This window comes from Lethenteron reissneri, chromosome 52 (genome assembly GCF_015708825.2).
Source record: "Lethenteron reissneri isolate LAM-NWPU_2019-01 chromosome 52, ASM1570882v1, whole genome shotgun sequence".
In the NCBI taxonomy this organism is placed as follows: domain Eukaryota; kingdom Metazoa; phylum Chordata; class Hyperoartia; order Petromyzontiformes; family Petromyzontidae; genus Lethenteron; species Lethenteron reissneri.
The window spans coordinates 4,586,835-4,603,726 of record NC_083830.1 but is presented as its reverse complement, the minus strand read 5'-3'; the positions used below and the strand labels follow the sequence as shown (position 1 = coordinate 4,603,726).

The 16,892-nt window shown below is 47.2% G+C and overlaps 1 protein-coding gene across 5 annotated transcripts in view; it reads right to left on the bottom strand.

Annotated features, from left to right (window-relative positions):
• LOC133355997 (protein MTSS 2-like) overlaps positions 1–16,892 on the bottom strand; it is an 87,443-nt gene that overhangs the window by 31,213 nt on the left and 39,338 nt on the right. For all 5 annotated transcript variants that reach the window (XM_061573467.1, XM_061573468.1, XM_061573465.1 and 2 more), the window contains exon 4: positions 2,718–2,802. In XM_061573467.1, coding sequence (XP_061429451.1) covers positions 2,718–2,802 — 85 coding nt within the window. The remainder of the gene's footprint in view (positions 1–2,717; positions 2,803–16,892) is intronic.

Here is a 16,892-nt window from a genome sequence, read left to right as displayed (position 1 = left end):
CTGCTAGCGGTACAGAGGCAGGGGGGGTTCAAAAAAATGGCCCAATTTCCTTGGAAGGAAATGGAACCGAACCAGAGACCCTCTGGATCGCAAGTCCAGTGGTTTGTGTGGCAGCTCCCTTCGTTTCTCGGTTGGCTAAAAAGGTTAAAAAAAACGGCACGCTTATTGTTGGACATTTATGTGTGTTTTTGAGCTGCATAATGGTGCACTTACCAGCATCCGTCTACTCTCCTTGCATTCTCTCTCTTCCTAATAACACCACTGAAAAGATGCAGGAGGAGCCCCAATCCCCCATCGCCACCATTAACTCAGCTTCATAAAAGCCTCACACTAAGGCCTCTGTGTTCAGCCTCAATGCCTGAAGCTGCCAAAAGCTGCAAGAAAAAATAAGAAAAGAAAGTACAGTCCTTTGTGTCGATCCACTGCTGGGATGAAAGTCGCCTCACACCGTCTCCGGATCGTCGAAGTCTGCTTGACCATACTTCACCACGCTGGTCAGTGCGGATTAGTGAACAGGCGAGGGCCCAGAGGGGTGGTTGATGATGTTAGCTGCGACCGCGAATGGAACTCTGCGAGCCGCGTGTCTCGGACCGTGGCACATGACCCAACGCGTCGCCGCTCCACTGCCCTAAAAGCCGCAAGCGCTCCAGCCAAATTCTCAGCGTATGCATGAGCCATGTCTCCCAGGTGGCGAATGACTCGTTGTTGTTTTTTTTTGTCATGCTCCAAGTCGAGATAAAAAAGAAGGGGGTGTTTTAAATTGTTTTTAAATATCTGGTTAAATGAAGGAAAAAGCTCAAATAATGACCGTGAGAATGAGAAATCGAGCCGATTGTTTCGGTAGCAGCTCCATGTGCTGCCAAGGGCACGTTAAGCCACTTTCGTCACGCTATCGTTTGTGATAGACAGGTCGCTCCTAAGAAGTTAATAATAGCTCTGTGGGCCTTACTTGGTGAATTTTAAATAGTTTATAGTCTATAATCATCTGAGTGCACCTTCCGATATAGTTGAAAAAAGTTTGGCTTGTATTTTTTCGTGTGATTTGCTTACTTCTCCTATACTTTGCACTCCAATCGTGTTTTCATATCGTTTGTCGTTGTAAAGTTCTGAACTCCGTGGCCCTAATGGACATCTGTGACAAAAAGAGCTTCATAGCTCATCGCATTCCTCCTCCAGTACAAATAAACATTCTGATTTCGACGATTGCTTCACAGCACCAAAACACGGGCCTGAGGTCAGCTGATGTCCATCCTCTCCCTTGGCGGAGTGGAGTCGTTCGTTTGGCATTGTGCTCGATGTACATTTGAACTGGTTTTTTATCATGATTATTGAACAAGTTGACATTGGATGGATCCTACAATTACACAACACCGATGATATCTAATTATACCTTGGCCAATATAACCGACTGCACTCCTCAATTCATGCACTTACATTCAAACGTAAATTCCGCTGTGTAGAAACTAAACATTATGATTATTATTCATAGCATAAGAGAGGTCCCACTTCCGATCACTGCTGTCGTGCTGTAGCACACGACTGTAAGAGTGCTCATTCTAAAATAATGTTAACTCGGTGAATCCGGAACGATGAGACTTCTCGCTCTGCGAGCGACGGGGTCTCCTTGTACCATGTGGCCCCCCATCAGCTGGAGGTGCCCTCCCTCCCCAGAAGGCGGGTTGACGGGGGGCACCGTCGATGTTTGATTGACGACTGAGGCCTCGCCTCCACCCCGTCGGTCGTTCGTCAAACCGTCGACCAACGACTCGGTGCCATCTCTTCACCCTCATTCTATTTCGTCTTGAACAGCGGTGATTGTTTTTGGCATGTGGAAATGCTCACGTGCATAATAAGTGATTTGTGATTTATTTATTTTGCATGAATGGCGCTGTATTAACGAAACATCAATTCATACCTACGGGATCTTTTTTGCCAGCATCAAAATGATGAAAAAAATTGGAAAAGGCTGTGCCCTCTCTGACAATATAACAGGGGGTGTTAAGATGTACACACACCAGAATAGATATACCTATAGCAAGGCATTAAGTCTGCATTAACCACACATGCTTGTGACAACACATGCTTGTGACAACACATGCAAACAGACATGCTCTGATAACATCGCTTAAAATGGACATTTCCACAAAGGCTTTCATAATCAGGTAAGCAATGTGATCAATATGTCCCGATATGAAAAAAAGAATAGGTTTTACCCTTTATGGCAATAAAACAGATCTTAAGGTGTTCAAACACCGAACAGATACCTTTTGCAGAAAGGGTAAAACCTATTCTTATTTTTCATACAATGATACTGCCAAAAAAGGTATCCCATGATATAGCTGCTCACTCCGAGCTATGAATGCTCTGATAGTGGCATTGTCTTTGTACTGTACACCTCTGGTCTGACACTGGTGAGACGAGGCCATAACGAAGGCTGTCTCTGGAGTAGGACAATCAGTTTCACAGACAATGCCATATATTATCAGAGCATGTTTGTTTGCATGTTCACCACAAGTACGTGCGGCTAATGCAGACTTGATGCCTTGCAAAAGGTTTCTTTTTGTTTTTGAACATCTCAACATCTCCTGTTTTCATTGCTAACAAGGGTAAAACCTATTCTTATGTTTAATACTTTGATACTGGCAAAAAAAAAAACCTGACATAAAATATGTGCCGACAATGGCGCTGTCAAAAAAATAAAAAAATGTAAAACTTACACGGAGAACTGGCGAAGCTTGAATTCGATGCTTTTGTGCCTCATGCACATCCGGGTAAACGCCGAGCCGATCTCCCGCGTTGCCCCTGAAACAGAGAAGAGCCCGCACGAACAGTTGGAGGCATCGTGTCACCCGAACACCGCGATTCTCAGAGACCACGGGTCAAGTTCGAACGCAAACACGAACGCGTAGCTAGGGCTCACTGAATTCATTCCTTCGACCAAAGCCGCGTGTCGAATGCCGAAACGGTGCCGGTGTAGATCCTTGGCCCATCTAGTCAACAGAAGGTTAATGTAATCTGAAGCGTACAAGAAGACCCCTCTCCTATGGAAGCATGCCAAGGTTAATAATGTTGAAGCTTTACCGCATTATGTGAAACCCCAACAGGGGGCGCGTGCAATAGTACACACACACCGCCAGCAGATCCAATTAACAGCCGTTAAGGAAGTGTCAAACTTGCGGCCTTTTTAAATGTCACGCCCCGCCGTGCCCAACTACTGTCAAAGTGTCTCGTACAAACTATCTCCCACTTGAGACCCATTTTCTGACGCGCAAGGTGCATGCGCTGTCGTGCGAGAGTGGTTTGAACGGACACTCCGCTGTCTCTGCATCCCCACGTCACTCTGCATGCCACGTCAAGGACGCGCTGTGACGTGAGGTGACCCACGAGTGCTTCGCCCACGAAGAAATTTCCGTGCGGGGAGCTGAATATCGAACGCTCGTGAAGTGACGACCCCAAACCCCCCCCCCCCCCCCCCCCCGCACAACCCCCCAGCAAGAAGTTAAACGGAATAGGCAGAAATTGCTGCGAGTTTCAAACAGCGAACAAGAACATATCAAAAACATCAGCGGTTCCTGAAGAACTGCATTGTGGTCCCTTTGCCCGTAAGGTCACCGTCAACATAAATTTGAGCAAACGTGACCCGGACTGACAGGGCAGCAGCAGTGAAACGGAGGCAAACTGTGGACCGGTTTTTGTTCCATTGTTGCGACGCATCAGTAGAGCGGATACCCAACGCTCACCGTAACCGCCGTGCCGCTGCCTTTCCAGTTCCCACTGCGAGCGTCGTTCTCGCAGTGCCCTGTGCACACATTGCGGAGTGGTGTGACCCGCAGGGAAGCGCCATCTCCTCACCAAATATTGCCTCGAGGCAATATTGACGTGGGCCTCGGCACAATGACTTCGTAGGCTTTGCAAGTCACCCAAGACACCCAAGCCAGATAAAAAAAATATTTATTCATGCTGGAGGAATCCGATGAGCTATAAAGCTCTTTGTCACAGATGTCCGGTAGCGGCGGGTAAGAACGTTACCAAAGCACGACAGTAGTGCAAGAAAAGTAAACAAATCACCCAAAAACATACCAAAAAAATAAACCATCCCCATCCTACCAGGCAAAGCCCACTGAGATATGAACTTATTTTGTAGACGCTTCCTGGCCACAAATGATAGCTCAACGAAGTAGCATATCACGTGGATATGTATCGCAGCTAAATACACCAAACGCACGTTGATACTAAATGTGGAGGGAAAAACCGGAGAACCCGGAGAAAAATCCACGCGGCCAGAGGGAGAGAGGCACACAAACTCCCAAATATACAGCAGGCGTCAGGGTCGGGATCGATTCCACGACCTCCTGCATAGCAGGCGAGGTAGTTAACATCTCTCCACCGCGACGCCCACTATCTGTTACCAGTAATTAAAAGCCAGATTACTCAGACGTCCGCTTAATGCGGCGTTACACGTTGAGACACCATCGATCGACGCCCACACACAGGTCAACCACTCAGCCGCGGCGTTAACCGTCGGTCGGGCCGGGAGCTTCTCACTTTAAACGGAGCCTCTTCGCCACGGATCCGTCACCGTACAGACGACTGCTGTATACGTCCAACGGCAGCATCGCGTTCTCTCATGCGGCAGAAGCTTGCCACGTTGGGTGGGTGGTGGGAGGGGGAGATCGTGCTGAAGCTTGCTGAGTGTTCAAGACTTCACTTGCATCCTCGAATGGTTTGCACGCGGACATGAACGACAACTGCTCTGTCCTCCGAGCAAGAAAGTAAGCCCAGGGTTACTGCTCGATTCACAAATCCGTGCATGTATGTATGCACGCTGAACTTCTATCGCACCGTACGTAGCCAACCGTGCTAATCGGAGGTGCGGGGAGGGGACGACGACAACAAATAAAAAGCAGTTGTAAAGAAATGAGTTTCCAATCGAGATTTTAAAAGTGAAAAGCTCCAGTAGCTTCCTAATAGGATGCGAGCCATGTTTTGGCAACTTGATTCCGACCGTTGGGTTCACAGCGCTGCTGTCTTACCACTCTGCCATAGCCCGAGTATAAAACTATTTTTTCAAATAATCTTTCCGACAAATCACCCTTTCCCCTTTCGGTGGAACCTCCCCTGTAATGGTTTGGGGCAATGAGCCCATTCCCCATCTTTCTATATTCCCCCCCCGTCCCATGCTTTTGATAACCGGTTCGGCTTAAAGTTGATGTAACGGGGCCTGCCGCACCGCCTCGGTAGAAATATTTTGAAAATAATATTTGAACAAAAATTTTCCCGAAAACCCAATTGTTTCGCTGCCTTGAGGCCTCGTTAACCGAGGGCCGCACGATGAGCGGGGAAGGGACCCCCGGCCACAGCATTAAACATTAAGGAGATCAACCGCCTCGTCATCGCGCCTGTGCCGGGCTCAGGTTAAGTATGTAAAAGATCAAAACGCTCAATAAAGTGCGGGGGGGGGGGTGGAGTCGGGAGGCCCGCCCCCCCCCCGCCACGCGATTCGACTGCCGTTTGTCCAAAACGAGGACTTCTTCTTCTTGGTTCTTTCGGTAAAGTCACGTAGAAGGGAAGTAATAAAAATAAAACATAATAAAATTAAATAATATAATAAAATATAATAAAATAATATAATAAAATAATATAATATTATTTTATTACTTCCCTTCTTCCCTTCTACGTGACTTTACCGAAAGAACCAAGAAGATGAATCCCTGCAGTCACGAAAGTTTTAAATCGAAATTTAAAACGAGGACTTTCACCGTGAGCGTTCCGGGAAAACTGTTCGCCGCCGTCGTTGTCGTTTTGGGAAATATCGCCCAGGTTGTTGGCACGAGCTTCCTTTTAAACAGCCAGGATGGAGTGCATTTGAGAGATGACTTCTCCTTTGCAAGGGATACGAACGAAAAAAAAGTACAAATCTCAGTTATGAACCTGTTCATATATTCGCCAGAAAGAAGCTAGCGATGACGGCGAGTTATGCATTGTAGAGGTTTGCATGTCGAAATAAGGACCCCCGTAGCGTAACATCTCGTGGTGGCGATATGTTGACTACCTCGCCTGCTATGCAGGAGGTCGTGGAAACGATCCCGACCCTGACGCCTGCTGTACATTTGGAGTTTGCATGTCTCTCTCCCTGTGGTCATGTGGACTTTTCTCGGGGTCCTCCGGTTTCTCCCTCCACATGAAGAATCACGCATTTAAGAGTATTTGGCTGCAATACATTTTCACATGATGGACAACTTCATTGGGCTATTATTTGTGGCCAGGTCACTTCTGAAAAAGAACCACATAGCTCAGTGGGCCTTACCTGGTGAAATAAAAAAAATTGTTTTAGTAAAGAGAGGATCCCTGCCAGTAAGATTGGAAGATTACCAGCATTGATTCAAGGAAGCCTGACTGAACATCAGGGCCGATGAGACACGGACTGTCAAAACTGGTCCAGAGGTTTGCTTGTATTGATATCAAAGCCGCTAAAAGGAATCACTCCCAGAATGCTGTGCGGCTGATGGGTCCGTGTTAGAAACACCTTTATTTTTTTCCACGTGGATAGAGAGATTTATGCGAAGGAGGCATACTGTTTATTTTGTCAGTTATAAACCCGTTGTAAATATCAAACACATTACGTGCTGTGGTGCATTATGGGTACACCCCTACACAAGCAGAACTCTGTTCTGCGTCTCTCCGCATGTGAATACAATGGTCTGGAAAGCCAATAGGCTTATGTAAGAACAAATATTGTCGTAACTTTTCAGACAAAAAAAGTAGTTTAACTAATTTCTTAGTTTTCACTCATAATGCTCCACAAACAAACGCATCATGAGTTTGTACAAAATATATATATTTACTTTTTGCATTCAAAAGGGTCCAAACTTTTAGGTGCAGCGCTCTTACCAAATATGGCAACTGGTAACCCAGCAGCATTTGTTTGACAAGCCCGACTGACGACGAGGCCCAGCACATCGAAACCGGGCCGGATTGTTCTTGCTGGACAACATTGATCTCGGGAGCTAAAGAGTTTCGCTTTTTTTACATGTTTCATAAAAAAAAGTGTAAACTTCAACTCAAGCAGCGACATCTCCCAGTGACCGCAAATAAAGTTCTGAATGTCGGGACACGTCACGTGACCCGCCCTCTCCTGCGTGGCCAGCATCCACGGTCTTCAGAGGAATCGATACGCTCGATATGTTCACGTGCCCCTTACCAGGCGAGGGAGCAGCTGCAGTCACAGCGAGTGCTGATGAAGGTTGCACTCAGAACCTCCGGGGTTCTGCACCTCCTCCTCGACGGACGACGCTTTTGTACGTACGTACGTACGTGGTCAACCGCGCCAATCAGTGAAGTGGCCTAACTAGGACCTCGGGTTTTGTTCGCATCAAGGCTCGTTTCCGTACACGGAGGTTGAAAAGTAAAAAAAAAACATAATGAGTGGGTATGAATCTTGATTTGAAGCTTTCGTGACTGTAGGAATCCATACTCTTTGGTTCTTTTGGTAAAGTCACATAGGTAGAAATAAAATAAATCACGACGTCTTGATTGCAACACAAGCAATCTTCATCAGGTGGGAAAACCACAGCAAGAAATTTGTTTTGTGGTTTTCCCACCTGATGATGATCGCTTGTGTTGCGCGCTCGAAACGTCGTGATTTATTTTTATTTTATTTTATTTCTAACTACGTGACTTTACCGAAAGAACCAAAGAGTATGAGTAGTGGGTATGAAGTTTGGTGTGAGCAAGTTGCAGTTGGAATGCAGAGGTTGTCAGGTCGCAGACCCAACAATAACGACGACGACGACCACGGCCTGGATGTGTGGACAAGCCTTAATGAAATGTTGACTCTGCACACAGTCGCACTAAGGTCACGCTTTACTGGATAACGAAGCAGTTCCCTCTGGTTTGACCTCGCCCATTACTTCACGCCTCTGATCAGCACGGCTGCCTACTCACGGTGGTGCGAAAGAAGTTAAAAAAGAAAACGCGTACATACCCCCACCTACGCATACCTGTCAACCCATATGGTTTACCCGTGTTCTTGTACATGTAAATTGAGTAAAAAAATGTGTTTTGTTCATTTGGTTGCGTTTCTCCCTTGTGATGCTACTTTGTAGGATGAACGTTGAGATGTATAACGGGCACGGGGTGACCAATAAGTGTCTGAATTGGTCTGTAATAAGTTGGGGCACTGATAAGGGGTTGACAGGTATGGCTACGAAAGAAGTTCAACATAGTGCACACGTACAGGTATATTCTATGTACCGGTTCTGTAGCAATTCCGTCGAAAGGCGTTTGCTTCACGCAGCGGTTAGTCGTCACTCTTATGGTGTATTTTTATTTTTTACCCAGGTTTCACGTGCAGGAGAGTCAAACCCATCTCAATGGGCCCCCTGCCCGGTAACGAAAGCTTTATATTCCTATCCGGTTATATTCCGACCTGGTCACCTGGTTACCATCGAACGTAAACAATTTTAGTTCCGAGCTGAATTGCTTTATCAAAGTTGTGGCGGGCAGGGAGGGTGCGAGCAACCATTTGTCAGACACGGATATCAGATGATCGACGTCTAGAAACGCACCCCCCTTTGATACGGTTGAGGCACTGTAGGAGCGGATGAGTGATGCCTCAAGCGGGGATGAACGATGCTATGGTCGTTTGGTGGTTGCCGAAGTTCTGGAAAAGACGTTTGTTTTGTCCATCGCAAAGTCTCCATCAGATTGGTATCGTCGGTTGGTCCGCAATTACGTTCGGTGATACAATCCCGAGGTTATATCTTGTTAAATTGCACACGGGTCCTGCCGTTCCACACTTGCCGTAACGTGGGACAGCGTCTGCACCCTATACAGGCTGACAAAAAGACAAAGATCCCCCGTATAGACTTAACAGGCTGTTGGGGCAAGTGCTGTTAGCGAGCACCTATGAAGACCAGCACGGTACACGAAGGGGTGGGTGGCCAGCACCACGCCCGGACGCCTTTGTCTCCCTAGTGCAGGGGTCGGCAACCAAAATAATAAGAAGAGCCATTTCTTTCCAATTCGGTACAAAATTCAGTATTTAAAGAGCCGCAATGCATCTGAGTACATACTGTACATACGTACTCATCGTTAAGAAGCAGCCCGTAAAGAGCCGCATGCGGCTCCGGAGCCGTAGGTTGCCAACCCCTGCCCTAGTGGTAATGATATTACACACCGCACCACCAGATACTAATTTGAGGCTGAGTCGACCTCGGGGAGGCCCAGGACCGGTTCAGATAATCGTCACTGGTGTTGATGGCCGTGAGCGGGAATCGAACTCGGGTCGCCGGGTTCGTAGCGCAGCATAGCGCTAACCGCCACCCTACCACTCCCCACATAGAGGCTCACATGCACACACAAGACGCAAACACTGTGCAAAGCAATGGGCGGCTTCGTTATCCAGTAAAGAGTGACCTTAGTGTCACTGTGTGCGGAGTCAACATTCCATTAAGGCTTGTCCACACATCCAGGCCTTCGTTGTTGCTGTTGTTGGGTCTGCGACCTGCCAACTTCTGCATTCCGGCTGGAATTTGCTCACACTGCATCAACACCAAACTTCAGGCCCACTCATTATATTTTACGTTGCAATGTCCGTATATAGCATGAGCCTTGAAGCTGTTTGCATTGCCTTTGGACCTAATGCGATATCTACAAACACAAGGTAATTGAGTTTGACACAGCTGCCCAAATTGGTCGGTCGACTTCGTGATTTTACGATTCTAAATCAGTTTAATGTGCTTCCAAACGAAAAACGACATCAAACGATGTCCTGTTTAACACATGCTGGTGCTTATTTTGGTGTGCAATTATAAACATGTTGATACTGTTAGGCATGATTGTGTCACTGTATTAGGAACGGTTTAGTCGATACAATTCACAATTTCAACTCGTAATGTGCAGAGTATACTCGCGAGAGAAAGAGAGAGAGAATGACTCGGAGGCACGAGGAACCACAGACAACAGTAGCTCAAGCTCTGCGGTCCCCTACGTATCAAGATGTTTTTCAGCCAATTTACAAGTGTTTGCACGTGGGTGGAAACTGGAGCAGATGAACGTGTCAACTGCGAAGCCCCGTTCGTATGTAGAGTACGTACGAAAAGTATTACGTCGAGCACGTACATAGAGTATGTATGTACAGCATGTCGAAACTTCTTCTGCACCGTACGCCACGTAGCCAACCGCGCTTGATTCATCCCCGATGCTCTCCAGATTACGCCTGCCGCAGTGATAACGGTGAAATGCCGTACGGACGAATCGGCCACAGGTGAACGTCACGCACTTTGTACCGCGTGTACACTGATCACGGGCACCACAACACACCCCAAGGTACGCAATACCACGGTAGGTAGGAGGCCCTGATGTTCAGCATTGAGCATGTGACAACTGACCCACCAACCACAGTGAGTTCAGGGTCATGGTTTGATACAGGGACTCCTCTACTTCCAAACGGGTTACGTTCCAGAGGTCTCTTCGTGGGTCGATTTGTTCGTAAGTCCAACTTTACTCCTGTCGATTCCAATTTCCAAACGTGTTGTACGGCGTGTACACTAGACACGGAAAATGGCTTTAAAAGCTGTATCATCTCCTGCAGATGTAGATGCCACTGGTTCTTCGTGTTCTGCAGATGTAGATGCTAATTCCCTTTGGTGCTCGTGTTTCCTCTCTACTCTCTTGAAAGACTCGGTCCGAACAGGCAACTGGACACACGGACAGGTTTGTTCGTATCTCTGAAAGTTCGCAAGTCGAATGTTCGTAAGTTGAGGATTCCATGTACAATATTCAAATATTCTCTCTCTCTCTTTATCCCCGTCTCGTTCGTATTGCTTCTATGTTTTTAGTCTCGCTAAACAGCTTTGTGGATTGCTCCATTGGCCCGGCAGCAACATTAGCAAACGGCGAGCGGAGATAGCAAATCAATGAGCATGTCGTAAATCAATGAGTGTAGTAGGGAATAAATCTTGTAATCCATTGCTCCAAGGCCAATTTGATATGCGCATCATCGGATGCCACAAGTTAAATCGATGCAGCAAACCGTTCCCACAAGGCTATCGAGCACGTGTCCACCATGCGGCGTGCGATATTTGACGCGTGGGCTTTCGCGGCCAATATTATCCGTAATGATCGGCACGTCTTGTTTACTTGACGAAACTTAGTGATCGTCCGTGTCGGGTGGTGTCGGGTTTCACGACACGTTTAGATTTACTCGATCTAACCTCTAAAAAAAAACCCTCGATTATGGAGCATGAGATATGAGTCTATTGTCACCAGAGCCAAGACATTCCTGCCCCCAAAAAAAACAAGCACGTGGAGGATCGACGCATCCACAGCGGTGGCAGAGCGGTTTAGCTCATCGCACTGCAAACGAACGAACCGCAGTTTGATTCCCAGGTGGACGAGTGGCGACACGTGGAACCGTTCCTCGACGCACCACTCTCACCAAGCCGCACTGACCACCAACGTGGCTAAGAGGCCGTCCATAAATGACGTCACGCGATTTTGGACGATTTTTGACCCCCCCCCCCCCCATCGTCACACGGCGTCACAAAAAGTCAGAGCCCCCCCCTTAAATATGACATCACAAAGCTCTGCCCCCCCCCACCCCCCCAAAATAAACCATGCTTCAAATCTCTTTAAACTATTGTCATTGAAGTGCGTATCTAATGTGGAGCTGCACTATGATGTTGTAGGAGAAAACATTTATTAAAAAGTCTATTTAATTAAGTAGAACGTGTTGTCTATATTTATTTAAAGTTGCGCATTTTGATGTGACGTCACATTTCTCAACCCCCCCCCCCCTCGTCACACATCGTCACAAATGTCTGACCCCCCCCCTAGGTGCGTGACGTCATTTATGGACGGCCTCTAAGTTGCGATCAAATAACTCGCCCCACTCCCCCCAAACAAACGACGTGGTGTGATGTGGTGGGGTGCAGGGTGAGGTACGGATATGTTTTTAAAATATATAATTATATAATGATCTACAATAATAGTTTTGCATACCCAATTACACAGCCATTTAAAACATTTCGGGAAAAGGACCCCCTCTCTGTCCCCCCCCGCCTCGCGATCCCATTCTTGTCGGGTCATGAAATTAACTTTCAACGTTTTACCATCGGCTTTCACAAAGTAACTGAACTAAACAACAATTTGTTTGATTTATTTTTGTTTCAACAAAAATAAACTTGCGAGCCGTACTGAGAAGCCGTGCGATTCGTCGGCGCGGCTCAACAAAAAGGTGGCCAAAATAAAACGAAACCGACCCAAAGAGTTACTTATTTTGATAGGCGAACAAACGTTTCGATCGAAAAGGAGTATGTTCCCATGGGCCCTTCGAAGCGCTGCCAGGGAATGCGAATGTAGCGGTGTCGTCGGGGACAAGGCCGTAGCCATAGAGTCAACATTGGGGGGGACCAAATCTTCCAGGGGGTCTGGGGGTCCCCCCCCCCCAGAAAAATAATAATTTTGAAAACTCATTTCCTGCCTAAAATATAAAAAAATTCACTAACACATAGGATGGACTTTTTTATTATTTTTTTTACAATAACGTCTAATAGTGTATTGTATTACATTTCAGTTTTTTTTCTTTTTTACCTTTTCTTGTTTCATTGTATGTAATGGCAGAGATTATGGATTAATAAAGTAACAACCATAACCACAATCATATAAACAGAAATCTATTTCATAGCAATATATTGGGGGGGACATTTTGAGCATATTTGAATATTGGGGGGGGGGGGATGTGTGCCCCCCCAATATATATTATAATTACAGCCTTAGTCGGGGATAATGTTGAGCTGCGAGCACAGGCCTGCTGCTGCTGCTGCGTGTAAACACAAAGCCGATCGTTGTTTCGTGCAGGAGCTGTTTTGTGTCGTTCTTTTTTCCCCGGCGAGGATTTTAAACCTCGTGCAGAGCTTTGCCGTTGCACGTTTGTCCGTCGGTCGGGTCAGTCGAGTTTATTTTTCGGGTAAAGTCCCATACGATGTGGGCAACAGCGGCTTAGCGAGCGTGCGACGTGGGAAGGGAGGGTTTACAGGGGCTGCATAGAGGGGCTGATGTTGATTGTAGCCAGCACGTTACATGGGAAGGGAGGGTTGACAGGGGCTGCACGTATTCAACGCTGTGATAATACGTGAAAATCACAAGACGCCACAGAGGTTCGAATAATTAATTAACCTATTGATAAATCCCATCATTGCTCCGATCGGTTCGGTGTTAATGTTTGCTTAACACAATTTCGCGAATTATTCTGCGACAAATAAGAGTGACGGTGTACGTGGTGGAACTGCCGTCGCGATTTTATGAAAATTCGTGGCTACTGCTTTGGTAAACGCAAAGCATCAGCAACACGGGTCCAATGACGCATTTGCTTCACCGATTCGCATTGATTGTGAAGCTCAGGATAAGCTCACCACTGCATGGTGCCGTGTGAGAATCTCTGGCCTTCGCTGTGTACGTATGTGCTATACGTTGAACCTCTTTCGCACCGTACGTAGCCAACCACGATAACCGGAGGTGCGCGCACGGGGGAAGGACAACGAAAAATGTTTCTCAGTGGAGTTCCCCGCGGCTGGCTGCGCGAAGACGTTTTGAACCGGTGAAGTTGCTGCCAACTCGGGTGGTACCGACAAGCAGAAATATCTTCATTTGGCGATGCTGCGTTGGCAGTGGTGCAGAAATAACAAAAAACAATTCAACACGCTCGTCAATAACACTGTGGTCTTAAAAGGCAATATATCAGTGCATACAAGTGCACGTATCAGCTCTGGGCTCGTGGGCTACATGTACCGCATTATCACGAAACTGGGTTTAATTTATTCGGAGGTGTGCATTGCTTCTTAAGCTCAGGATAATCTCACCGAGAATCAATGTCCTTCGTGGCGTACGCACAATGGGTTCACGTGACCACTCGGGCCACTCGAGAGGGCCGCTTTCACCGCAAAAAAAGCGAAGGGGTACACGATTTTTCAATCGAATCGCTATCCCCCCCGCCCCAACCGCACCCCCCCCCCCTCGCCTCCCCTCCACCCGTCTTGAATCGTGACAGTCGAACGGATCGTGAAAGGGGGCAAATTGCTCGACCTCTCGTCGGTCGGTCGGTCGACCGTTCAATCATTATAATTGGTTTTTTTGCCCTTCTATCTGGCAACAAAACTGACACCTTTTTTACAAGGAGTCATGTTTGCATAGACCGCAATACCTGCAGTCATAATACAAACAAAAGACATAACTCTGATAATGTGCACTGTCCTTGAAGTTGATTGGTCCACACCCGAGACAGCTTTCCTTAGAGCCTAGTCTCACATGGGTTGGACCAGATGACTTTAAAAGGCTAGGCTCTAAGGAAAGCTGTCTCGGGTGTGGACCAATCAACTTCAAGGACAGTGCACATTATCAGAGTTATGTCTTTTGTTTGTATTATGACTGCAGGTATTGCGGTCTATGCAAACATGACTCCTTGTAAAAAGGTGTCAGTTTTGTTGCCAGATAGAAGGGTAAAAAACCAATTATAATATTTTTACTGGCAAATGAGGTTCCCATAGTGTACGTTCAATCATTCCGCCGAGCTCCGTAAAAACAAGCGGGGGGATTCGGTGGCCGTGGGCCCCCCCCCCCTCCACCGGCCCCCCCACGTGGGAATGTTGGGGTTGCCAATGGAAACGAGCACCACCCCCAATTGTTGAGTTGAGCAGCAAGACCCCGGGCCCCAGACTTCTGCCGTCAACGACCAGGCAGCAATTGGCCACTGGGGTGGACATCGCCTCGAGCAAGTGCTAAAAAAATATACACCATAATAATAATAAAAATAATTATACAAACCGCCGATAAGCTCTGCTTAAGCGCAAAGGTTGAGCGGTAACAGGGAGCCATTCTGCAACGTGGTAAAGGCTAATTGAAAGAATATATTTTTTTCTTTACCAGGTAAAGCCCACTGAGTATGATAGCCTCTTTTGCAGAAGAGAGCCGGCCATACATGATAGCCCAACGAAGTGGTTTGTCACGTGTCGAATCGCATGTTGATTCTAAATGTGAAGGGTTAACACCCGGAGGGCCCGGATAAAACTCCACGCGACCACGCCGAGAACATACAAACACCAAATATACAGCAGGCGTCAGGGTCGGGATCGAACCCACGACCTTCTGTATACCAGGCGAGGTAGTTAACATCTCGTGAATAATTAATTCAGAATAGGAGCGTGGATAATTAATGAGTTGACAATCAGCTTCAGGTTATATACATCACACAAACACACGTGACATTGTGTGCTGCAACAACTACTCGTTTCGAAATGTAATAGCCGAGACACCGCATCCGTACGTCAGTTGAAACCCTATATGTGTGCACAAGTTTCCTGTGTGTGAAGTGCAGTTTTGCATGCGACGTGGTATACAGATACAAGCAAAGCATGGCATCGTGCTCATGTCAACATGATTTGGAATAATTTTCAGCAGGGGTGCACGGTCAGTTTTAAATCGCACGGCATAAACGCATCGACACCGACGGGACTTGCACTCCCAAGCTATTTCGCCTACCCATGAATTGAACGACAGCACGGAGTGTAATCTTAAAGCAAAACCTTTTTCAACTAAACCTTTCGACAGCCTGCTTGACGCACAATAGAATCCATCTTTATCTGGAAAGGCAGAGAAGCTAATTTATTATATCAGAAGGTGCGCTCCGATGGTTGTAGACTATAAACTATTTTTTATTTTACCAGGCCAGGCCCACTGAGCTATATATCCTCTTTTTCAAAAGCGACCTGGCCACAAACGACAGCTCAACGAAGTGGCTTATCACATGGACATTTATAGCAGCAGCCAAATACTCTGCACACGTGATGTTGATTCTAAATAGAGGGGAAACCCGGAGGACCAGGAGAAAAATCCACACGACCACGGCAAGAAAGAACATGCAAACTCCAAATATACAGCAGCAAGCGTCAGGGTCGGAATATAATCCACAACCTCCTGCGTACCAGCCGAGGGAGTTAACATCCCCTAGTCACCGTGATGATGATGATGAGAGAGAGACACGCAAACTCCAAATATACAGCAGGCGTCAGGGTCGGAATCGAACCCACGACCTCCTGCATACCAGGCAAGGGAGTTAACATCTCCTAGCCACCGCGGTGCCCTTGACGACCGGGGCCCACATTATCCGAACCGCAGCAGTCCCCCAGGTCACCGCGCGCACAGAGCCACGCACATCTCACGCACGCGCTGACCAAATCGGGACTTTAACAAATACGGAGGGCGATGCCTGCTAATAATGAAGGGGTTCGTCAGGGACACGGTGGACGATCAACTCGTGCTCATTCCCCCTCCCCACGTGGTATATCCACGGCGCCGCGTAGAGCAGCGGCTTCCCCGCTTGTTCGGGACAAGCGGGTCCCACCGTCGAGACCTTGTACTTTTTGTCTCACAGCCGGCCACGCACCGATGACATTACGCTTCGAAATCGCAACGCCGTTGCCGCAAAGCCATTCGTTCGAAGAGCCATGACAACAGCGATGAAACCTGCACTTCCTTACTGACTAATGTGAGCAGAAACTCCGTGCAATGGGCAGTAGGGACGTGCTATTTTGTAAATTGACAGATTCGAAGCGTCTGCCAAATTCCCGCGCACTTCCCACGGCCTTGCAGAGCAATACGTTCCATTCATTGGCTACCACATTAAGATAAGCCCCTCCTCCCTCCTCCCCCCCCTTAACTTGTATTTAAGAACTTGTATCTTGGAATCTTTGCCTCACTTTATAAAGCAAATCTAGCTGTGACGGTCCCACCTGATGACGGAGACTTGCGTTGCCTCCGAAACGTCGTGATTTATTATTTTATTTTATTTCTATTATTACTTTTAGTAATTTTTTATTTTATTTTTTACCTACGTG